Source organism: Budorcas taxicolor, chromosome 16 (genome assembly GCF_023091745.1).
Source record: "Budorcas taxicolor isolate Tak-1 chromosome 16, Takin1.1, whole genome shotgun sequence".
Taxonomy (NCBI): Eukaryota; Metazoa; Chordata; class Mammalia; order Artiodactyla; family Bovidae; genus Budorcas; species Budorcas taxicolor.
In genome coordinates this window covers 61,606,959-61,629,097 of record NC_068925.1, presented here as the reverse complement: position 1 = coordinate 61,629,097, position 22,139 = coordinate 61,606,959, and the positions used below count along the sequence as shown (strand labels likewise).

The 22,139-nt window shown below is 38.2% G+C and overlaps 1 protein-coding gene across 1 annotated transcript in view; it reads right to left on the bottom strand.

Moving 5' to 3' along the window:
• Positions 1-22,139, bottom strand: part of AXDND1 (axonemal dynein light chain domain containing 1) — a 73,107-nt gene that overhangs the window by 14,641 nt on the left and 36,327 nt on the right. Inside the window, exons 17-20 of the mRNA XM_052653580.1 lie at positions 21,782-21,875; positions 18,501-18,697; positions 17,415-17,511; positions 5,530-5,640 (exon numbers count right to left, since the gene is read on the bottom strand). Coding sequence (XP_052509540.1) covers positions 5,530-5,640; positions 17,415-17,511; positions 18,501-18,697; positions 21,782-21,875 — 499 coding nt within the window. The remainder of the gene's footprint in view (positions 1-5,529; positions 5,641-17,414; positions 17,512-18,500; positions 18,698-21,781; positions 21,876-22,139) is intronic.

Genomic DNA, 22,139 nt, shown 5'->3' with positions numbered 1-22,139 from the left:
CTTCTTACTTTTGCATTTCAATCCTCTATGATGAACAGGACATCCCTTTTTTGGTGTTAGCCATAGATGGTGTTGTAGGTCTTCAGAGAACTGGTCGACTTGAGCTTCTCCAGCATCAGTGCTTGGGACATAGACTTGGATTACTGTCATGTTGAATGGTTTGCCTTGGAAACGAACTGAGACCATTCTGCCATTTACAAGGTTGCACCCAAGTACTGTAATTCAGACTCTTTTGTTGACTATTAGGGCTATTCCATTTCTTCTAAGGGATTCTTGCCCACATTATTAGATATAATGGTCATCTGAATTAAATTCACCCATTCCTGTCCATTTTCATTCACTGATTCCTAAGATGTCAATGTCCACTCTTGCCATCTCCTGCTTGACCACATCCAGTTTACTTTGATTCATGGACCTAACATTCCAGTTCCTATGCAATATTGTTCGTTATAGCATTGGGCTTTACTTTCACCAGCAAACACATCCAGAACTGAGTGTCATTTCCGTTTTGGCCTAGCTGCTTCATTCTTTCTGGAGCTATTAGTAATTGCCCTTTGCTCTTCCCCAGTAGGGTATTGAACACCTTCAGACCGAGGGGGTTCATCTTCCAGTGTCCTATTTTTTTTTTGCCTCTTCATACTGTTCATGGGGTTCTCCAGGCAAGAATGCTGACGTGGTTTGAAGTGATTCCCCTTCCCCCGTGGACTACATTTTGTCAGCGCTCTCCACCATGACCTGTCCATCTTGGGTGGCCCTACATAGTGTGGATCACAGTTTCATTGAGTTACACAAGGCTGTGACTCATGAAGGGGCAAAATAAGTAAGTAGCTGAATTTGTGGATCTGGAGATTGGAAGGCTGTTGGTTATAGATAGAGATTTAACAGTTATCTGCATTTATTTAAAGCCAAGAAAGTAAATTATATTGCCAAAGGAGAACTTGTGAAATGACTAGGGGACAAGACCTTATTTGGACAGGAACCTAGTCACAAAAAGGGTCAGGGAAGAAAGAGGAGACTGGAAAGGAGGCTAAAAGTTGCCTCAGAAGTGTGAAAGGGTCACAAGGAAAGCCAAAAGCGAAGAGAGAAGGAGTCAACAGTGCTGAATACCCAGTGGAGTCGGCACAAATATTGACTAAAGACTGTCCTTCAGAAGTTTACTGCAGCAATATTTATAAAACAAAGCTATACATAAGCTCAATACCCACAATAGAAAAATGCCATTAAAAAATGTAGTATAAACCATACAAGATATTTTATAGCAATTTTAAATTATGCTGTAGTGTTATGTACATAGTATAGAAAAATAGTATATTAGGATATTTTTCCAAAATGAAAATACTTTTCCTGATAACACACTATTGCTATGAAATATTTGAAACATTACAGAGAAATTCATAATCTCAACCCTCAGAGGTAACAACTTGAATCACTTTGTTGAATATTCTCATCTGCTTTATCCACATATAAACACATTCATACAAATGAAATAATAAATGTTATGTTCCTTCATCTGCTTTTCTCAATAGCATATCATGGGTGATTCTTATTTCACTATATAATCATCTATTTTATCTGTATGGAATTCTACTACTTGAACATATCATAATTTATGAAAGCAATTTTCTATTGATCAGTATTTATATTGTTTCTTATATTTTGTTATAAATAATACTGTAATTAATATTTTTATATAGACATAGGTTCAAATTATCAGATAGGCTACATAGTTATATTTAACTTTAAAAGAAATAAGAGATTGAAACTATGAAAGATTACCAAAATAATCAGACTTGAAAAAGAACCAAATAGAACTTGAACAATTAAATTTCAAACTCAACAGAAAGCTTTAAGAGCAGATTAAACTCAGCTAAAGAGCAAATCAGTGAACTGGAAATTAAGTCAGAAGAAATCATCCAGGGATCAATGCAGGGAGGCAAAGAGATAGAAAATATAAAGAATTAAAAGACATTGGGGACAGATTCCAATATATATCCATTCAGAGTTACAGAAGGAAGGGAAAGAGAAAATACAGTAGAGACAATAATTGAACAGTTGATGACTGAGAATTTTCCAAATCTAATGAAAGACACCCAGCCAAAGATTCCGAAAACCAAGAGAATCCCAGGTAAAATTTGAAAAGAAAAACTTCATCCACATTTATCAGAGTGAAGTTGCAAAATGCCAAAGTAAAAAAGAATATCTTAAATGCAGCCAGAGAGATGAACTTCAAAAGAATTGACAGCTGGATTTTTGTTTATTTATTTATGCCTGAGCTGGGTCTTCCTTTCCACATGGGCTCTTCTCTAGTTGCAACGACTGGGGGCTACCCTTCGCTGCAGTACACAGACTTATCGCCTGGCTTCTCTTGTTGCACAGCACGGGCTCGAGGGTGCACGGAGCACAGGCTCAGCAGTTGTGGCACAAAGGCTTAGCTGCTCCGCAGCGTGTGGGAACTTCCCATACCAAGGATCGAACCCATGTCTCCTGCACTGGCACGTGTATTATTCACCACTCAGCCACAAAGGAAGTCTGGCAGCTGGATTTTCAATTGTCAGTTTGGTAACAATAAAACCCGGAAAACAGTGGAAAACAGTATCTTCTACGTGCAGAGAGAAAATCATCCTAGAATTGTATACACAGCAAAAAATTTAAGAATGAGGGTGAAAAAAAGACATTTTTCAGACAACTGAAAATTGAGTTTGCCTTCAGCAGGTCCTCACTAATGAAAATTCTAAAGATTATGGCAGAAGGAAAGAGGAGAAGAATAATTCAATGCAATTAGATAAGAAAAAGCAATTAAAGGCATAATAATTGGGGGGGAAAAGAGGTAAAACTATTTCTATGTGTAGGTGGTTTAATTGAATATCTGGAGAACCCAAAAGAATTTATTGAAAAACTATTAAAATAAGATAATTTAGTAGAGTCACCATACAAAAAATTAAAATATAGAAATCAGTAATATATACACAGTTACCAATTAGAAGGTATAATGGAAAAGAAGATTCCATTTAAAATATCAAAAAATAAAATATTCAAGCCCACCTTACAAGAAATGTGCAAAATGAGAAAACGATAAAACATTATTAAAAGGCATACAGGTGGACATCCTATTAGCCATATTCTTCACAGGACTACTCAACAGCATAAAAGTGTGTTCTAAGTTAGTATATAAATTTAATATCACCTGAGTTTTAAAGAATCATATATTTTCTAGAGGGAGATTATATAGAAGAATAAATAAACAAGAGTAGCCATCAAACACCCCAAAAAGATCAGTGAGGAAGTGCTGGCCCTACCAAATATAAAATTGTATCATAAGGCCTCAATAATTAAAAGACTGTGGTGATGCCTGATGAATAGACAGATTAATATAAAGTAATAGAAAACCTAGACACAGACTTAGGTTGAATATAGCTAGTTTCAAATGTCAGAAATACCGTAATATAGAATAGTGGCAAATACTATAATGTGGAGGACGTATCAGCCTTTTCCTACAAACTCAAAGACTGAACTAGGACCAGAAGGTAGGAAAAAAGCTACAAGGAAACGTCTGTCATTTTGTTCAATAAAAGAATAATGTTCTAATAGTCACTGCTCACCAAAAACAAATGGACTAACTCTGAAAGTTCTCTATCACTTCAGATACTCAAACACAGACCTAACGATCAACTGTGTAGGTGTTACACTAAGTTTCATGCATTTGATGGTTGGTTGAATTCAACGACCTTGAAAATCCTTTCTGTTCTTAAGTCTTTGTGATTCTGTTTAGGTCTTGAATTTTTTCCTAGATCTGAAGTGCAGCCAAGATCATATCTATGGTACTTCATTAAGTTTCTAAAATTGTACTGTAATTTAAGATGTATAATGTTAATGAAATCATTCAGTGGTTAATTCAAAATAATTCTGGCCAAGATCTGGGCAGCAAAGAAAAAATGAGTATTTGTTAAGGGTGTACAACTTAGAAAGATGGTGTCTGTTTTCAGTGTTTACATGTAAAATAAGGAGTTCCCTGGTAGTCTAGCGGTTACAATTCAGAGCTTTCATTGTTGTGGCCAGGTTCAACCCCTGGTTGGGGAATTCCCACAAGCCACACAGTACAGCCAAAATTTAAAAAATAAATCTTTTTTTTTAATAAATGTAAAACAGAAGTCCTGCAAGTGTATAGACAGAAACTTTCTTCTTAAACCCAAGAGCATTGACATATATGCCATCAGATCACACCTGTATAGTTTACGGCTCCAGTAGCAACAGGGGCTTCTTCAGACTTTGCTGGAGACGAACTCCATCAAACAGACTGAAGTAAAAATAAACGTTTGTGACTGCCATTGTGTGCTCAGTTGCTCAGTTGTGTCTGACTCTTTGCAACTCGATGGACGGTAGCCTGCCAGGCTCCTCTGTCCATGAGGATTCTCCAGACAAGACCTCTGTCCATGGGGATTCTCCAGGCAAGAATACTGGAGTGGGTTGCCATGCCCTCCTCCAGGGACTGAACCCAGGTCTTCCACATTGCAGGTGGATTCTTTACCAGCTGAGCCACCAGGGAAGCCATTAGGTACATGATATTCATTGACTTGGGATCCTCAGTTAACAGGTGGTTAAAACTACAGGATTAACATAGCAGTGTGGAGAGTGTTGAATGAGAGGGAAAATAAGCCAAGGAAAGAATATCAACATTTAAGAGGCAGGCAGAGGTGGAAGACTACATGAAAAGAAAGCAGTAGGAGAAAGATGGAATTTTTGTCTTGTAAAGAGAGATGACCAAAAAAGTGAATGGTTAACAGGATCAAATGCTACAGAGAAGTCAGGTTAAATACGGGATTGGAGACACCTGGATCTGACAATAAGATCACTGGGGGACTTTACATAGAGTTTTAAGAAAAGTGATTGTGCTAGGAAGGAGGGAAAGAAGTCGTAAAGGAGGAGAAAAAATCAAAGGACATATTTTCTCAGATGGGAGAGAGATCGTGATTATAGATTGCTAATACACTGATAAAATGGAATCATGAGAGAGGAAGGCATTAAAGATACTAAAGAAAGACGACAATGCACATGAGATTAAGTACCCAAAGGAAGACATAACCTTGGATGGGAAGACTGAGACTAAATGGAGAAGGAGGGGTGTGGGCAGAAGCAGAGAGGTCTGAGGCGATGCCTCAGGAAGTGGCAGGGCAGCTCCCCTCTGTAATATGTTGTGTCTCGCTCAGTCTCGTCCCACTCTTTGTGACCCTCTGGACCATATAGTCTGTCAGGCTCCTCAGTCCATGGGATTTTCCAGGCAAGAATACTAGAGTGGGTTGCCATATCCTAGGAGGCAAAATCACCCTCCAAGAAAGTGAAAAGAGGTGTTTGGGTGAGGACTCTCTTCTTTAGAAGAGAGAAGACCTGCCAGTGCTCTTGGTCAGAACCCAAATTCTCAGAGAGTAAATGAATGAGGATTCAAAACATTTTTTGGAAAGAGTCAAGGCGCTCTTATCTACTGAAATACAGGAAAAGCGTGAATGATGACCAGTGCTAACCCATGGAAAATACCTCTTCTCCAAGTAGCTGCTGTTTTTCTTCATCTGTCAGTAACTTAATTTTTCTGCCTTTGAGGCCAGAAAGGAGGTAAGAGGACGTGGTGATCCAATCATAACATTCTCTCTGAGAAGAGACAAAAGATAATCACTAAACAGAAAAAATCAGATTATACCAACTAATTTATTCACTTACGCCTACTGAGGAACCGCTAAGAGGAAGTCCTCTAAATATAACTCCATTCAATTAACTTTGTATCAGTTCAGTTCAAAGATTTGTCCAGAAGTGATTTTCTATTAATATAGACCTAAATCATATCATCTCTTATCAACAGGGTTTGGGATCTGGGTTGAAATGGGACAAGTAGTGAAGTGCTATAAAATTAGAGGCAGAAAGGCTGTTGGATTTACTAAGGTCTAACGACTTGTCTCAATAAATGTTATGCAACTGACCAGGGTCAATTACAATTATATGACAATAACAGCACCAAACACTTACATAGCACTCTGTTCTATGCGTTGTACATTACTAACTCATTCAATCCTCATTATGAGACTATTACTAGCCTCATTTTTTAAGATGAGGAAACTGAGGAATAGAACAGTTAAACATCTCGCTCAAGGTCACATATATATTTACGCACTGTGCTTAGATTCTAATCCAGGCGGCCAGGGCTCCTAACGATTACAAAAATATTACTTCCTCTGCCCCCAATAAAGTGATAAAGTTGAAGCACTTTTTTAGAAAAGGAGCTCATCTCTCATCTATCAAGATAACACGATTGGTCCACAGCAGGTCTTACTCCCACAAAGGGAACAGAAAAACTACCTTTACTAAGATCTCCTACCAGCTAAGCTTTGGATTCAGTGTTTAAAAGATGCGTTATTCCTTATTAGTGAAAAAAAGCAGAGGGAACTAGGAAGCATTATTTTCTCTGGGGAAGGGGATTTGGTCATTCACACCATCCCCCAAAAAAAAAAAATTGCACCATGTGGGGAAATAATTACCCACTTTAGGTCCTTGAAACGAACCATGCTGCTGCTGCTGCTAAGTCGCTTCAGTTGTGTCTGAATCTGTGCGACCCCATAGATGGCAGCCCACCAGGCTCCTCTGTCCCTGGGATTCTCCAGGCAAGAATACTGGAGTGGGTTGCCATTTCCTTCTCCAGTGCATGAAAGTGGAAAGTGAAAGTGCAGTCGCTCAGTTGTGTCCGACTCTTTGAGACCCCCATGGACTGCAGCCTACCAGGCTCCTCCGTCCATGGGCTTTCCCAGGCAAGAGTACTGGAGTGGGGTGCCATTGCCTTCTCTGAAGCAAACCATAAAAAGTAGTAATATGTCCCATATTTTTCTCATGATTAAACTTTTATTGTGTAATTATTGTGGAAAATCAGAGCCAAAATTTTTTTAAAAATCTAATCCAAACCCTTGCCTTATAAATAAGGAATAGAAGCCTCTTCAGATAAAAAGTTTACCACAGCTCTGTTAACATCACTAAGTTTAAATTTTGCATTCAAAGAGTTAGGTCAATGTCTTACTGCATATCAGAAAGAGGATCAAACAAGGGAGATGAAAGTATTGGGTTCTAGTCTTTAGTTCTTCTAATTGGTTGTGGCTTCTTGAGTAAACTCTTAATAGTCTTCATCTATTAAAAACAGATGAAGCTGTTCGTTTATTCTAGATGACCCCTATGTACTGGGGAGCTGGTAAAACATTTATTGGTGGGGGGGAATCCCTAATTTGTAGCATTTGTTGAATTCCAAAATATATACTCTCATAGGGAAATTCCAATGGTAGTCATCAATTTAGTATGTTATCACTGAAGGCAGAGTTGGGAAGAGGTCTGCTGAGTCAGCTCTTGTGAGGCAGCCTGAGTCTCCACCATACCACTGCCCCTAAAGATCCTTCCAGCTGAAAAATTTGATGCATATTTTAACTTTATCATACCTAGAACAAAAACATTTGTCAATTGCCAGGGTCCAGCCCCGGTGGATCCAGGGAATTCGAAGCGGGGACGGTGTTGGCGAGGAAAGACGTATTTATTTATTAATATAAGATTAGATTAGGAAGACATAGTGTAGTAGGAAAATTAAGTGGAGAGAAGAGGCTGATTAACTTGGGTTACGTGGAAAACCAATGAAGTTCCAGACAAGGAGCTTGCACCGTCTACGTTAGGCCGCCGGCACCCGTTTGAATATCGGAGAGTGCCCGGCCTTGGGCTCTCTCTCTTATGGATCTTAGAAGCCAGGACAAGTAGGTAGACAGTGAGCCTCCACATTCCAAGGGATCAGCCTGAAAAGGAGAGGGAGGGAGCAAGAGAAAGAATCGACACGGGGGAGGCCAGGCTTGTGCAAAAACCCCCTCTAACTTTATTATTTAAAAGGTGTTTATATACCCTAAATTTTACGTAATGGAAGATACAGAGTCGCGCAGGGGCAGCAGTCCTGATTCTTTCTGTATATCTTTTTTGTATACAAAAGGTCTCAGGTGATTTACATTATCTTCTGGCCAGGAGGCTTGCTAACACTTTTTTGGCTCTTTCTTAACAAATGTTAATCTCGTTTCCCCTGAAGTGTTTTTCTTTAATCTGCATCTCCTTAAAGCATTAAAGTTACATCTCTATAGAACAAAGGTACAGTGGGTTATAACAAAGAAGGTACTTAACTCAAAGATTTAATGTTGCTAATGCCAGGCCTACTACTTTTTTTTCTATATACCAACTATATCTAGAAATAAAGGATATGAAAATTTGGCAGCAAGTATTGGCTCAACAAATGAAACTTTTAATCAGTCCTATTCTAATGATTTCGACTCCTCGGAAGCCCCTACGTTCCTAGGATGTTTTAAGCTTCCGGTGCCTCCTGCGGTCAGGAGGCCTCAAACAATCACATGCACAGCTGTACGAGTCCTGCAGGCAGGCTAGAAAGCCATCAGAGGGGTTTTTGGATTGAAACACTCTTTCAAATGCAGAAGACTAAAGCCCTGAACTGACTTTTTCCAGAGAATGTCAGAAGAGTGGAAAAGCAGGCAGATTCTTATTTTTGGGGGGGGGGGGGTGGGGGGGTGGGGGTGGATGCTCAGGAAATTCCAGGGGGAAAACCTGAGGTCTGATTAGCCTTGCCATCAGAGCTCTGCCGCATGACCTTGTCACGGGTGGAATTCCTCACGCTGGCTCCCAGCAGTCAATTTTAAAAATAGTAATGACCTTTTAAAAGTTTTAGTTCTTCAGAGTTAGTTCACCATCCATGAGAAATCAACTATCTTCAGCTGAATTGCAGTCTATAAAGCACATCCTAGACATTTTCTTACCAACTTCTGAGACATTGAAAATACTACCATAGAACATATTTTTCCTTACTGGTGGGAAAAATACCACTACGAGTTTTTTAAAAAATATATTTACTTATTTGGCTGCACAGGGCCTTAGTTGTGGTATGTGGATCTTTCCACTGTAGCATGTGGAAAGTTCCCTGACCAGGGATCAAATTCAGGCCCCAGCATTAGGAGTGTGGAGTCTTAGTCACTGGACCATCAGGGAAGTCCCAATATGAATTTTTTATAAAAGTTTCATGGCTATCTATACAGTCAAGGAAGTTTTCCTAAAAAACCTTTAACATCACTTTTGATGAGCTAAACGGAGATAGCCTGGTTGCCAATCAATACACGTGGATCTCCTTCCATCAACACTCTGATTCTGATAATGTCTGATTCAGGGCTGTTAATAAATGCTTCTGATGTGAAGTGAAAAGACTAAAATTCATGTCTGGGGAGAAGGAGAAGGTCCTAAATGTTAAGCCTATTATAGAGGATCAAAAACCGAACAAAAGGCTACAGGAGATAGTTTTCTAAGTGGTAGGTCCACAGTGGTAATGTAGTTATTAAGAATCCATCATCTCCAAGTCCCCCCAAAAGGGTAACAAAGCTGAGATCTCTGAGTTTACCTGCTGGAACACTGCAAGAGGCAACTTTCCAGCACCACTCTTCAAACTCATACTCTTTTCAGAGGCCCACATCCTGAAACTGGCAGTAGTATCTTGGGCAACATAAAGGTTACTATAGCCCAAGGTGGATAGCAGGGTCTTGATAGATTACACAGGGCAAGACAAGAAAGAATGGCATCAGTTGCAGCCAGAAGTCAGTTTGAAGGGCACCAGCCAGAAGTCTTCTCATTTCTATCATGGTAGGTGTTTGGCATTGAAAGGATTGTTCCTTCCCACATGTTCTCAGAACTATCAGGTGCTGGTCAGTGTGTGTCTTTCACCAGTCTTGGCCTGCTGAAGTTTATTTCAGAAATCTTTCCAGGTAATCTGCTGATTGCTCAGATTATGAACAAACTCCAAGGCATCAGCGACTCTAAATCTAGACACCTGGCACATTATAGATGATCAACCTAACACAACTGAAAAAAGATATCTGGCTTATTCTAGGTTTTCAGCAGCTGCTTCAACTGTAGTGGACCCAGTGGTTGTACTCTGACTGGATGCCAGGACTCTTTGACATAGTGTTCCTAAACAGCAAATGAAAACATAAGCAAGTCTCATTCCCAAGTGAAGCAGCTGATATGCACTAAGATCATCTTTTTTTCAGAAACAGGCATAGGGGTAAGAATCCCAAGAACTGAGTCCTCTTGGAAGATGGCAGCCCAGCTGGGTGAGGTCTGAATGAATATATCAGGATCAGATGGGAGGTAAATAGGGGCATTAGTTACTGCACTGCCTTGATGGTCTTGGGGAACTAGATCATCCCCAAGACTTCATGAAGAAGTCATTTCTCTAGGGGATTATTATGGTAGAGTGGAGTATGAACCACCAGTAGGAGTGATCAAACTCCAGAGGATGCTGACTTAAGAGGCCTCCCGATCCAGAAACCAGTCCAGCATCATGCAACTCTCACGTTTATCAGGAAGGAGCCCAAGAAGTATCAGATTGTGGGAAACCATCATTAAGCTCAAATATCAGTCCTTTGGGTTGGCAAGATGTTCTTCTTCAGGGGCTGGAATGTAGCTGGGGTGTGCTGCAAGCCACACAGCATCACAGTATGCCCACACTAGAGAAAGCTTCTCTGGAGAACCATCTTCTACTCTTCACCTTGTAGGATATGCCTAAGGCCATATAAGTTCCAGAGTCTAATGTCATAAAGATTCACATACCACACAGGTTGTCCAGGAGATGAGAGGAAGACAGTAGTAGTCAGGATGGGGATGAATTTGAAATGAAGTTAACCCTAATGAGAGGGGAACTAACCATTAATTTAAAAATAAAATAAAGAGTACTGAGGTGGTTCCAGGGCAGGTGCATGGCTGTTGAGCCATAAACTAGCTCGACAGACCCGTTGAAAGGCCTCAGCCTCAGGCTTAAAGAGGGGACAGATGCATTTGGGAGGAAAAAAGGCCCGAGCATAGGATCAATTAAAGTCTTACTTCTGGTGGAAGAGCAGATCCTCAGCCTTCTCTGATAACACCTTCCCAGTTTATTAATCTGAAATTGTTGGCAAAAAAATAGTAAATAAATGAGAAAGAGCTCAACAGAAGATTGAATATGCCTGGTGGAAAGGATAGATTCTGAGATGGTTAGGTCATGGACCTCCAGTCAGGGGCTGGGGTGAATTAGGCTGTGAATGATCCACTGCATAAAGCTCTTATGAAATCTCCTAATATGGATTTTTTTTTGGGCAGCACCATGCAGCTTGCAGGACCTTAGTTCTCGACCAGGGATCAAACCCGGGACCCTGCAGTGAAAGCACCAAGTTGCAACCACTGGACCACCAGAGAATGTCCTGAATGACTTTATGTAAGTCCCCAAGATCCCCTCACCATAACATCTCCCCCATATTGCTATTGCTTTAACATTGTTTTAAAGATTTTTTTTTATGTGTACCAATTTTAAAGTCTTTATTGAATTTATTACAATATGGCTTCTCTTGTTTATGCTCTGGTTTCTTGGCCTTGATGCATATGAGATCTTGAGCTCCCTGACCAGGGATGGAACCCACACCTCCTGCACTGAAAGGCAAAGTCTCAACCACTGGACTGCCAAGGAAGTCCCCTCTATAGCTTTAACTTTAATGAGGAGATATACCTCAAAGCACCCTGAATCTTCATTCTAAAATCATCCTTATCTGAAAATGTGGTCTCATCACATAACTCTATTCCATTTAAGTAAATGAGAAATAAGGTATATAACAAAACAGGCTGATGAGTCCCTACTACCATCTATGGCAGATCCAGCCTACCAAAACCAGGATATTCACCATATCCGGGTGGGCAGCAGCAGGCCTGAGAAGATGTGAGCATACTTCCAGATGCACAGTATAAGGGCTATAAGATCCAAGAGACCATTCAGTTCAGAGGCACACAAATCTGCTGGAAACAATGCCTCTGAGGTCTTCCTGGAAACAAAACTAAAAGACATTTCAGTTCCTATATGAGAAGTAAAATTTACCTATAAAAACATATTTTAATACTAAAATATTCTTACTCTCCTGACACGTACCCTAGTTATTCATAGTGTTATTATTTTAAGTTTCTACTGAATGGAATTTCTATTTTAAAATTTGGATTTAGCATCGATATTTATGAAGTTTATTGCTCCTAAACTTCATTTGTAGTTTGACTTCATCTGACTTCCCTTGTAGCTCAATGAGTAAGAATCTGCAGTGCAGGAGACCCGGGTTCAATCCTGGGTTGGGAAGATCCCCTGGAGAAGGAAATGGCAACCCACTCCAGTATCCTTGGCCTGGAAAATCTCATGGACAGAGGAGCCTGGTAGGCTGCAGTCCATGCGGTTGCAAAGAGTCAGGCACAACTGAGTGACTAACACTAAAAAAAACTTTGCCAGCTATACAAAATAAACTGGGGAAAAGTTCAATCATTACCTATGCTCTTAAACTGTTTCTATGGCGTGGGGATTACCTTCTCCTTCAAAGTCTGAATACATCTATGGAGTCCAGGCAAAATTTTGAGGCTCTTTTTCAACAAATGTATCAGTTTCTTCTCTGAAAATTGACCAGTTTTATACTTCTAAAATTAATGTTACTGTATATTTTCCTAGAAATTTTCCATTTCTTAGAGATTTTTAAATTAATTCATAAGATACTGCACTTAAAATTTTGTTATAATCCATTTTTTTAAAAAACTGTGAGATCAGAATTTAATGAGAACAGTCATTTAAACATCAAACAGACCAAAGAATAGAAAACTGCCTGCATTCTATACACCAGTCCTGACACAGCATAATACAATATCCCTTCTACTGTTTATGGGCGGGTTTCGAAATTATAAGCTCAGCTATACTTTACGTGCATGTACTCAGTCGCTTCAGTAGTGACCAACTCTGTGCGACCCCATGGACTACAGCCCACCAGGCTCCTCTGTCCAGGGATTCTCCAGGCAAGAATACTGGAGTGGGTTGCCATGTCCTCCCCCGGGGGATCTTTCCCACCCAGGGATCAAACTACACTTCCTGCACTGCAGGCAGGCTCTTTACCCACTGAGTCACCATACCTTAAGAAACAAGAAAAGGAAGAGTAAATTAAATCCAAAATAAGTAGAAATAAGGAAATAATAAAGAGCAGTGTGGAAATCAGCGAAACAGAAAAATAGAGAAAAATTGGTAAAGGCAAAATCAAGTTTTTGAGATCAAAAAATAGATAAATCTTTTTATAGACTGATGAGAACAAAAAGAGAAAAAATACAAATTTTCAATAACAGGGACAAGAGTGGACATCCTATAATTATTAAAAGGATAATGGGGAATAACATGAGCAACTCTACATCAATAAATTAGACAACTTAGATGAAATTACAGATTCCTAACAAGACCAAAGCTAAGGAGCTCTCTCAAGAAGATATAATAGCCCTATATGCAGTAAGGAAATTTCCTTAAACCCAGTAGAGAAACTGGCTAGCCTTATATCTGAATAGCTCTATCTTTGTAATTTAAAACTTTCTCACAAACCTAAATGACTTCACTGGTGAATTATATCAAACATTTAAGGAAGAAATAATATATAATTCTATACAAATTGCTCTATAAAATAGAAGAGTAAAACACTTCCCAACTCATTTTAAGAGGCTAAACATTACCCCTAATATCGAAACCAAAAATATTAGAAAACAAAGTAAACTACTAATATATAATTAGTATCTTCAAGAACATCAATGCAAAAATTCTACACAAAACTTCAACCAATTGAATTTAGTAGTATATAAAAAGAGAGTACACCATGATCAAGTGGGGTTTATACCGGGAACGTAAGGTTCATTTAATATTCAATTCAAAAATCAATCAGGGACTTCCCTGCTGGCCCAGTGGGTAAGAATCTGCCTTCCAATGCAGGGAACATGAGTTTGATCTCTGGTCAGAGAACTAAGATCCCACATGCCCATGGGGCAGCTAAACCCATGCACCACACCCAGAGAACCCAAGCACTGCAACTACTGACCCTGTGTGTCCTAAAGCCTGTGCTCCACCAGAGAAGCCTGTGCACGGCAACTAGAGGAAGTCCACGCAACACAGTGAATACCCAGCACAGTCATGAATAAATAAATAATAAAAAATCAATCAAACTATATAACAAGGGTGTCTGTTCTCAACACTTTTACTCAGTCTGGTACTGGAGACTCTAGTTAGTGAAGAAGTCAAGGAAAAGAAATTAAAGGCATGTAAATTAGAAATAAATAAATAAAACTGTCCTTATCTGCAGATGATATAAGTAGGTACATAGCAAATTCTAAGGAATCTGAAAAAAAAAAAACTTCTTAGCAGGGAAAAGTGAGTTCAGTAAGGTCACAAGATATGAAATAAATATATTTAAAAAATCATGATACAATGCTCATTGTAGCCTAGACATGGAAGCAACCTAAATGCCCATCAACCGAGGAATAAAGATGTGATACGTATATACACATGTAACAGAATAGTACACAATCATAAAAAGAATGAATTACTGACATTTGCAGCAACATGGATGGACCTAGAGATTACCATACTAAGTGAAGCCAGACAGAGAATGATAAATATATCACTCACATGTGGAATCTAATAAAAAAAATTTTTTTTAATCATTCTTAAAAAATGATACAAATGAACTTTTACAAAACAGAAAGTCTTACAGATATCAAAAGCAAGCTTATGATTACCAAAGGGGAAAACATGGGGGGAAGGGATAAATCAACAGCTTGGGATGAACATACCCAAACTATTATATTCAAGATAGATAATGAACAAGGACGTCCTATAGAGCACAGGGAACTCTACTCAATATTCTGTGATCACCTATAAGAAAAAATAATCTAAAAAGGAATGAATAGGGACTTTCTGGTGGTCCAGTGGATAAGAATCTGTCTGCCAATGCAGGGGACATGGGTTCAGTCCCTGATCTGGGAAAATCTCATGTGTCACAGAGCAACTGAGTCCATGGCACCACAATTACTGAATCCTGCATGCCTGGTATCTGAGCTCTGCAACATGAGAAGCCACCACAATGAGAAGTCTGTGCACAACAAGGAAGAGTAGCTCTTGCTCTCCACGACTAGAGAAAGCTTGTGTGTGCAGCAACACGGACCCAGCACAGCCAAAAATAAATAAATAAACACTAAAAAGAATGACTACATGTATATGTGTAACTGAACCACTTTGCTGTACACCTGAAACTAACACAACATTGTAAATCAACTATACGCCAATAAAATCAAAATTTTTTAAAATCAGTGATAATCCTGTTACAAAAGAATAATAAGAAATTGAAATTACAGAATAATATAATTTGCAACAGTACTGAAATATAAAATACATAGGAATAAACCTTACAAAGACCTATATACTGACAACTACAAAGCTTTGCTGAAAGAAATAAAGAACTTAAGTAAATGAAGAGATATACAATCTTCACAGGCCCAAAGACTCAATACTGTTAGGATGTCAGTTCTCCACAAATTAATCAATAGATAAAATGTAATCATAAGAAAAATCCCAATAGGTTTCTTTGGAAACATTGATAAGCTAATTCTAAAAACTTCACATATGGAAAGCAAAGGACCTAGAATAGCTTGGGCAATCTTGAAAAAGACCAAATTTGGAGGATTTACATTACTAATCTCAGAACATTATAAAACTACAGTAATCAAAACAGTTTGATAATGATGACAATGTGGACACACAGATCAACAGAACACAGTAGAATATCCAGAATAATATCCATATATACGATCAATGTGCTGTGCTTAGTCGCTCAGTCGTGTCTGACTCTCTGGGACCCCACGGACTGTAGCCTGCCAGGCTCCCCTGTCCATGGGGATTCTCCGGGCGAGAACACTAGAGTGGGCTGCTGTGCCCTCCAGCTTTTTAAAAAAGATGAAAAGGCTTCTGAATAGAGAAACGGTAGTTTTCTCAACACCTGGTGCTAAACAACTGGATATCCAAATGCCAAAAAAGTGAACTTCAACCCATATCTGACACCAGAAAGGAAAAAAATGGGTCACAGATCTGAACCCACAAAGCTTAAAACTATAAATCTTCAGATGTTACTATACAAAATTTTTCTTAGATAACAATACCAAAAGAAGACCCATAAAAGAAAAAAAATGATAGATTGAACTTCATCAGTTAAGAGGTTCCCCTTTTTGAAGGACATTGTTAAGAGAAGAAAAGGAAGTCACAGACTGAGAGAAAATATTTCTAAATCACACATCTGATAAAGGACATTTATCCAGAATATATAATGTACTTTCAAATTCAATGATAACAAAACAAACAAACCAATAATAAAAGGCCAAAGATTTGAGCAGATATTTTGCCTTTTTTCCTTGAACAGTTTATTAATTTTATTTCACTTGTAATGACTTAAACATATCAAGTAACCAGTAACCAAACTATAAAACAACTGTATTTCTTTTTTTAGCATTTTTCCAGTTTTACTGATTTATAATTGATGTATAACACTGCATGTTTAATATGTACAACATAATGATTTATGTATGTATTGCAAAATGATTATCACAACAAATTCAGTTAACATCCATTACCTCACATAGTTACATTTTTTTTTCTGTGATAACTTTTAAGATCTACCCTCTTAGCAACTTTGTACTGTTCACCAAAGGAGATGCAATGCCAAATAATCCCATGAAAAGATGTTCAACATCACTGATCAGGAAGGAAATGCAAATTAAAACTACAACGGCATACCACGAGCCACTTACTGGAATGTCTAAAATTGAAATCACTGACCGAATCAAATTTTGGCAAGGGTCTGAAACAACTGGAACATTCATATACTGCTGGCAGGAACGTAGAAGACAGTTTCTCAAAAAGCTACAAACACAAGCCATATGACCTAGCCATCCCATTTCTAGATATTTATTTAAGACAAATGAAAGCAATGCATATGTACATGCATATCCATTGAAGCTTTTCTTGTAATAATAAAAAATGGAAATAATTTAAATGTTCATCAACAAAGAATGGTTGATAAATGGTGTATTTCCATTCAATGAGATACTGCTCAGCACTAAAAAGCAATTTTGATAAAAGCAGCAGTGTGAATCTAAAAATAATTCTGCTTCGTCAAAGAAGTCAGACAAAGAAATGTATATATTCTGTATGATTCAATTTATATAAATTCTAAAACTTGAAAACTAATCTTTGGTGTTAGAAAGTGGACCAGACATTGTCTGGGATAGGACAAGGCTGTAAGGAGAGAGTATAAAGGGGTACAAGGAAACTTTGAGTTTGTTGGATATGCTCCTTTCTCAATCATAGTGATTATTTTACAAGTGTATGTACATTTTAGAAATTACCAAATTGCACATTTAAATACGTGCAGTTTGTTGTAAAGCAATTATGCCTAAAAAGTCTACTTAAAACAAATAAAACATAAGTAAGGGGAATATAGAGTTATTACCTTCATCTTCTCCAGTTCATTAAGTTCCTTATCAGGATTTTTTTCTAAGTGACTTGCTTTATTCACAGCCATAGCTACTACCAGCTCTTTGCAACAACTGAAAAAAAAAACACACACACACACATTCAGAGCATCACCTTTTTATTGCTGGTTTCTCTTATAAGTCCAAATACAGTGGAAGTTTACCATAATAATTAAGCTACTGATTGACCACAGAATAATTTGCTTCTTGCTCAGTTTCTCAGTCCTATCCTCCCCGCCCCTCCATTCAAGTCACGTTCAACCATTGGTAACACTGAATGGAAATGAAGGCAAAACTGGCTAAATTGTAAAAGCGACTTCTCAAATCTGAAGTCATCATAGTTACAGTAGGCTTCCTAGTTAAAAAAGTAGTTTTATAGACATCTTCTTTATTTGATGGGAATCTTCTAGGTTTTCAGATATAAGGCTTTTTTCCTCTTTTTAAAAAAATTTATTTGTCTGCACTGGGTCTTAGCTGTGGCATGTGGGATTTAGTTTCCTGACCAGGGATCAAACCCAAGCCTCTGGCAATGAGAGCTCAGAGTCTTAGCCACTGGACCACCAGGAAAGTTCCTCACTTTTTGCTGTTTTAAAATGTGTTTTGGTTGGTGTTTAGTAAAACATATAAAAGTATACATTCAATTTTGCATGGAATTACATATGCAAATTATACTCACTCCCCCGACAGTAGGTGCAAAACTGCAATTTATTTATGCAGCTGGTTTGGTTAGTTGTTTTTTTTGTTTTACTTCTCACTCCCACATACATATACACTTCCTATTCTGCTTATGCTAACACTGTTTTCAAAGGAATTCTAAAGTAATTAAGAAAACACCAAAATTTCACATTCCAACAGGACAGTGTTGAAGCTAGTTTAAAAACTGAACTAGTATTTCTTTCAGGGCTTTAAAACAATGCCTTATTGCTACTACTAACTGCCCTTCTCTCCTCTGCTTTTTTTTTTTCCAATTTTTATTGGAGTATAGTTGATTTACAGTGTTTTATCTCTGCTTTATGTCATATTTAATTTTCAACAGAAATAATACAATAACCAGATAGTTTCACCTGCTCAAATAGCTGGAATATTGGGACAACTTTTTTGCCAGGGCCATTGCATCTAGCTCTAACTTGGCAATTCCTACGTCATGTTTTTCAGCACTATTCTCCAAATTTATGAGAGTATCTGGATCAGGAAAGTCAGGTATCATTAAAATCAGCAAATTTACCATCCACTGGATCATGGGTATATGCAATTCATCCATCTGTTAAAAAAAAAAAAAGATTATAATATAAATGACCCGTTTAAAATAAATCAAACAGCAAAAACCATAAAAAGTTTAAAATAGAACTGTTTTCTAACAAATCAACTATCACATCAATCCAATCAATCCAGTTCAATTAACCCAATCCAATCAATTAAATCCTTAGATCAGAGTCAGGTCTTTGTGAGGAACAGTGTTAGGCCTTAGTGAGGCCCATAGGCTTTAGTGAGGAACTGATACAAATTAAATCAGTCAAACCAAACTAATCAAACTAATCAATCTAATCTACTCAATCCAACCCTTCAATCAAATCAAGCCCAGCACGGGATTTAGTGAGGACCAGAGTTAAGGACTTTCCTTGTGGCTCAGATGGTAAAGCGTCTGCCTACAATGCAGAAGACCCAGGTTTGATCCCTGGGTCAGGAAGGTCCTCTGAAGAAGGAAATGGCAATCCACTCCAGTACTCTTGCCTGGAAAATCCCATGGACAGAGGAGCCTGGTAAGCTGCAGTCCATGGGATCACTAGGAGTAAGCGACTTCACTTTCACTTTTCACTTTCATGCACTGGAGAAGGAAATGGCAATGCACTCCAGTGTTCTTGCCTGGAGAATCCCAGGGATGAGGGAGCCTGTTGAGCTGCCGCCTCTGGGGTCGCACAGAGTCGGACACGACTGAAGTGACTTAGCAGCAGCAGCAGCAGCAAGAAGAGCTGCCCTTCCCCTAACTCTGCTGCTGCTGCTGCAGTTCAGTTCAGTCGCTCAGTCGTGCCCGACTCTTCACGACTCCATGAATTGCAGCACACCAGGCCTCCCTGTCCATCACCAACTCCCGGAGTTCACTCAGACTCGAGTCCATCGAGTCGGTGATGCCATCCAGCCGTCTCATCCTGGGTCGTCCCCTTCTCCTCCTGCCCCCAATCCCTCCCAGCATCAGAGTCTTTTCCAATGAGTCAACTCTTCGCATGAGGTTGCCAAAGTACTAGAGTTTCAGCTTTAGCATTGTTTTAAAATCTTACAAATAAAGTGTTTCAATTGATTGACAATCTTTTGCTTAAAAAAAGAAATGCTGTATTGTCTAATGTTTATAAAAACCACTGACTGACATTATGGCAGATGGAAAATTTTACTATAATGAATTTCTTCCAAAAATTTGGATTGCTTCTCTGCAAGCTATTATTTTAGCAATGACAGTCCTTAAAAAAAAAAACAAAGTAAACTGAACTTAGAAGCAGACCTTCAGATGGCTTTGTCACTAAACCTTAACCTGTGCTTATAAAAAAATTATGAAGCCTATTAGATCACATCAGTTTTTTAAAAAATCATTACTGAAAATAATTTTAAAATATTATCCATCTCATCCCTTTTGACTAGTCATATATATTTTACAATGTAGAAAAAAAGTCAATAGAGTAAGTCTCACATATAAGTTAGAAATGAATTGTTCAATGATTTTTTGCTAATAGAGATACACAATAAAAAATCTTTGACGATCGGTTTTACTGCCAAGCAGCACAGATTAGATAAACTAAAGGTATAAAGAAAAAAAACAAACAAAAAAAATCTGGAAGAAAGTGGATGAGAAAGAAAAATAAATGGTGAATAAAATAAAGATAAAATTTTCCATTTTTAAATACTTATACCAATTAACATAGATTAATATGGATATATACAGTTTCTTGAAAAATATATAATCTTGCAAGTTTTCTATTCAGTTTAACTATATTATAATCTTATAGCATCAAAATGGAGATGTATAGAGAAGTATATAAAGGTACTTTCTAAATAATCCTGTATTATAAAAACTGAATTCCATAATATTAAAAATTGAGACTATGATTCCCCAGAGATAACCCCCAATAGTAAACTGAGTATCTCATCAAAGAAGGTGTTAATGTAGCAACACCACAAAACATCAGCAATGTTGGAATGTCCCTTCTTACTTCAAAGAAATATTTACTGAGTCTCACTATGTGACAGGCACTCTCCTACCCTTTTTCTTCTTACTTCTGGTTGTGTTCTAAATCAGAAATTTCTCACGGGTCTGGAGATCCCCTATATCCATATTTCCAGTCTTAACATATTTGCTCTTCAACTCTTGGTGTTTCTATATTTACAGCATGCTCACAGACTGATATAATGCTTCATAAGTAGCATTCCCATATAACACGCTGATCTCTGCCTTTCAAATTCCTAATTTAAGCAATATTAAAATTAGCTAACTTCATTTTATCAATTTTGTAACATCATATATTTGCATATTATATTTACTTATAATAAGAGACTCCTGTGTAAATTTAGATTATAATTAAGATTCGGAAGTGGGAGTAAATATAATAAACTAAGACATCCATTGGAAATTATTACTTCTTGTTGTGATAGTTAAGAAGCCCACAGGTTCAGTTCCTCAGAATGGCAGGGCAAGTCCCTATTCTAACAACTATAAACCAATTGTACTGTAGCATTTTGTCTTTCTTCCTAGAAACAAGTTTCTGTCATCCCTTCAGCCAGTCAAGGGCACCAACATAAATCCTTAAAATGATTAACACTATTGAGGGAATTTTTTTCAGTATACTGCTGCTAAGTCGCTTCAGTCGTGTCCGACTCTGTGCAACCCCATGGACTGTAGCCCACCAGGTTCCCCCGTCCCTGGGATTCTCCAGGCAAGAACACTGGAGTGGGTTGCCATTTCCTTCTCCAATGCATGAAAGTGAAAAGTGAAAGTGAAGATGCTCAGTCGTATCGGACTCTTAGCGACCCCATGGACTGCAGCCTACCAGGCTCCTCTGTCCATGGGATTTTCCAGGCAAGAGTACTGGAGTGGGGTGCCATTGCCTTCTCCATACACTGAGTAAAGAGTAAAAATAATAACTGGATCTCAAAAACTTTTGATCATTGCTGAAACTTCATTCCAAACGCAGTAACATACCTCATTTAAAAATCCACTGAAAACCATTTGAGTAATTATGCAAGTTCCCATTTTGCCCTCCCAGTCTCCTACTTCAATTAGCCATGACTTGGTTTTTCCCTTGAAGAAAACTCGCAGCCAAGGCAAAAAACAGTCTAGTAAATTCCTGCAGGTACATACTTGGCGCTGAAGTTCCATGTTACCATTGTTAATCTCACCACCTATCTTCAAAAGCCACTGTTGAATCATGTTAAATATATGTGTTTGTAGTTCCCTGAAGGGAAAAGCAAGGAAAATAAAGGTAAGTGACTTACTTAAGAGTATAAAAGTAAATGTGAGATAAAAGAAAGGGTTTCATTGGGCTGGGCCTAGTAAACTTTGGTGTGAACATTTGCTTGAGAATTCAGAGAAAGGTGAATTAAAGCCCTAAGATATTTGGTAGAAAGGCTACCCACTGACAACCTGCCTAACCTCACCTCACATAGGTAGCCAGTTGTGAATAATGTAGACCTTACATTCACTGTTAGCTCTCTACTGT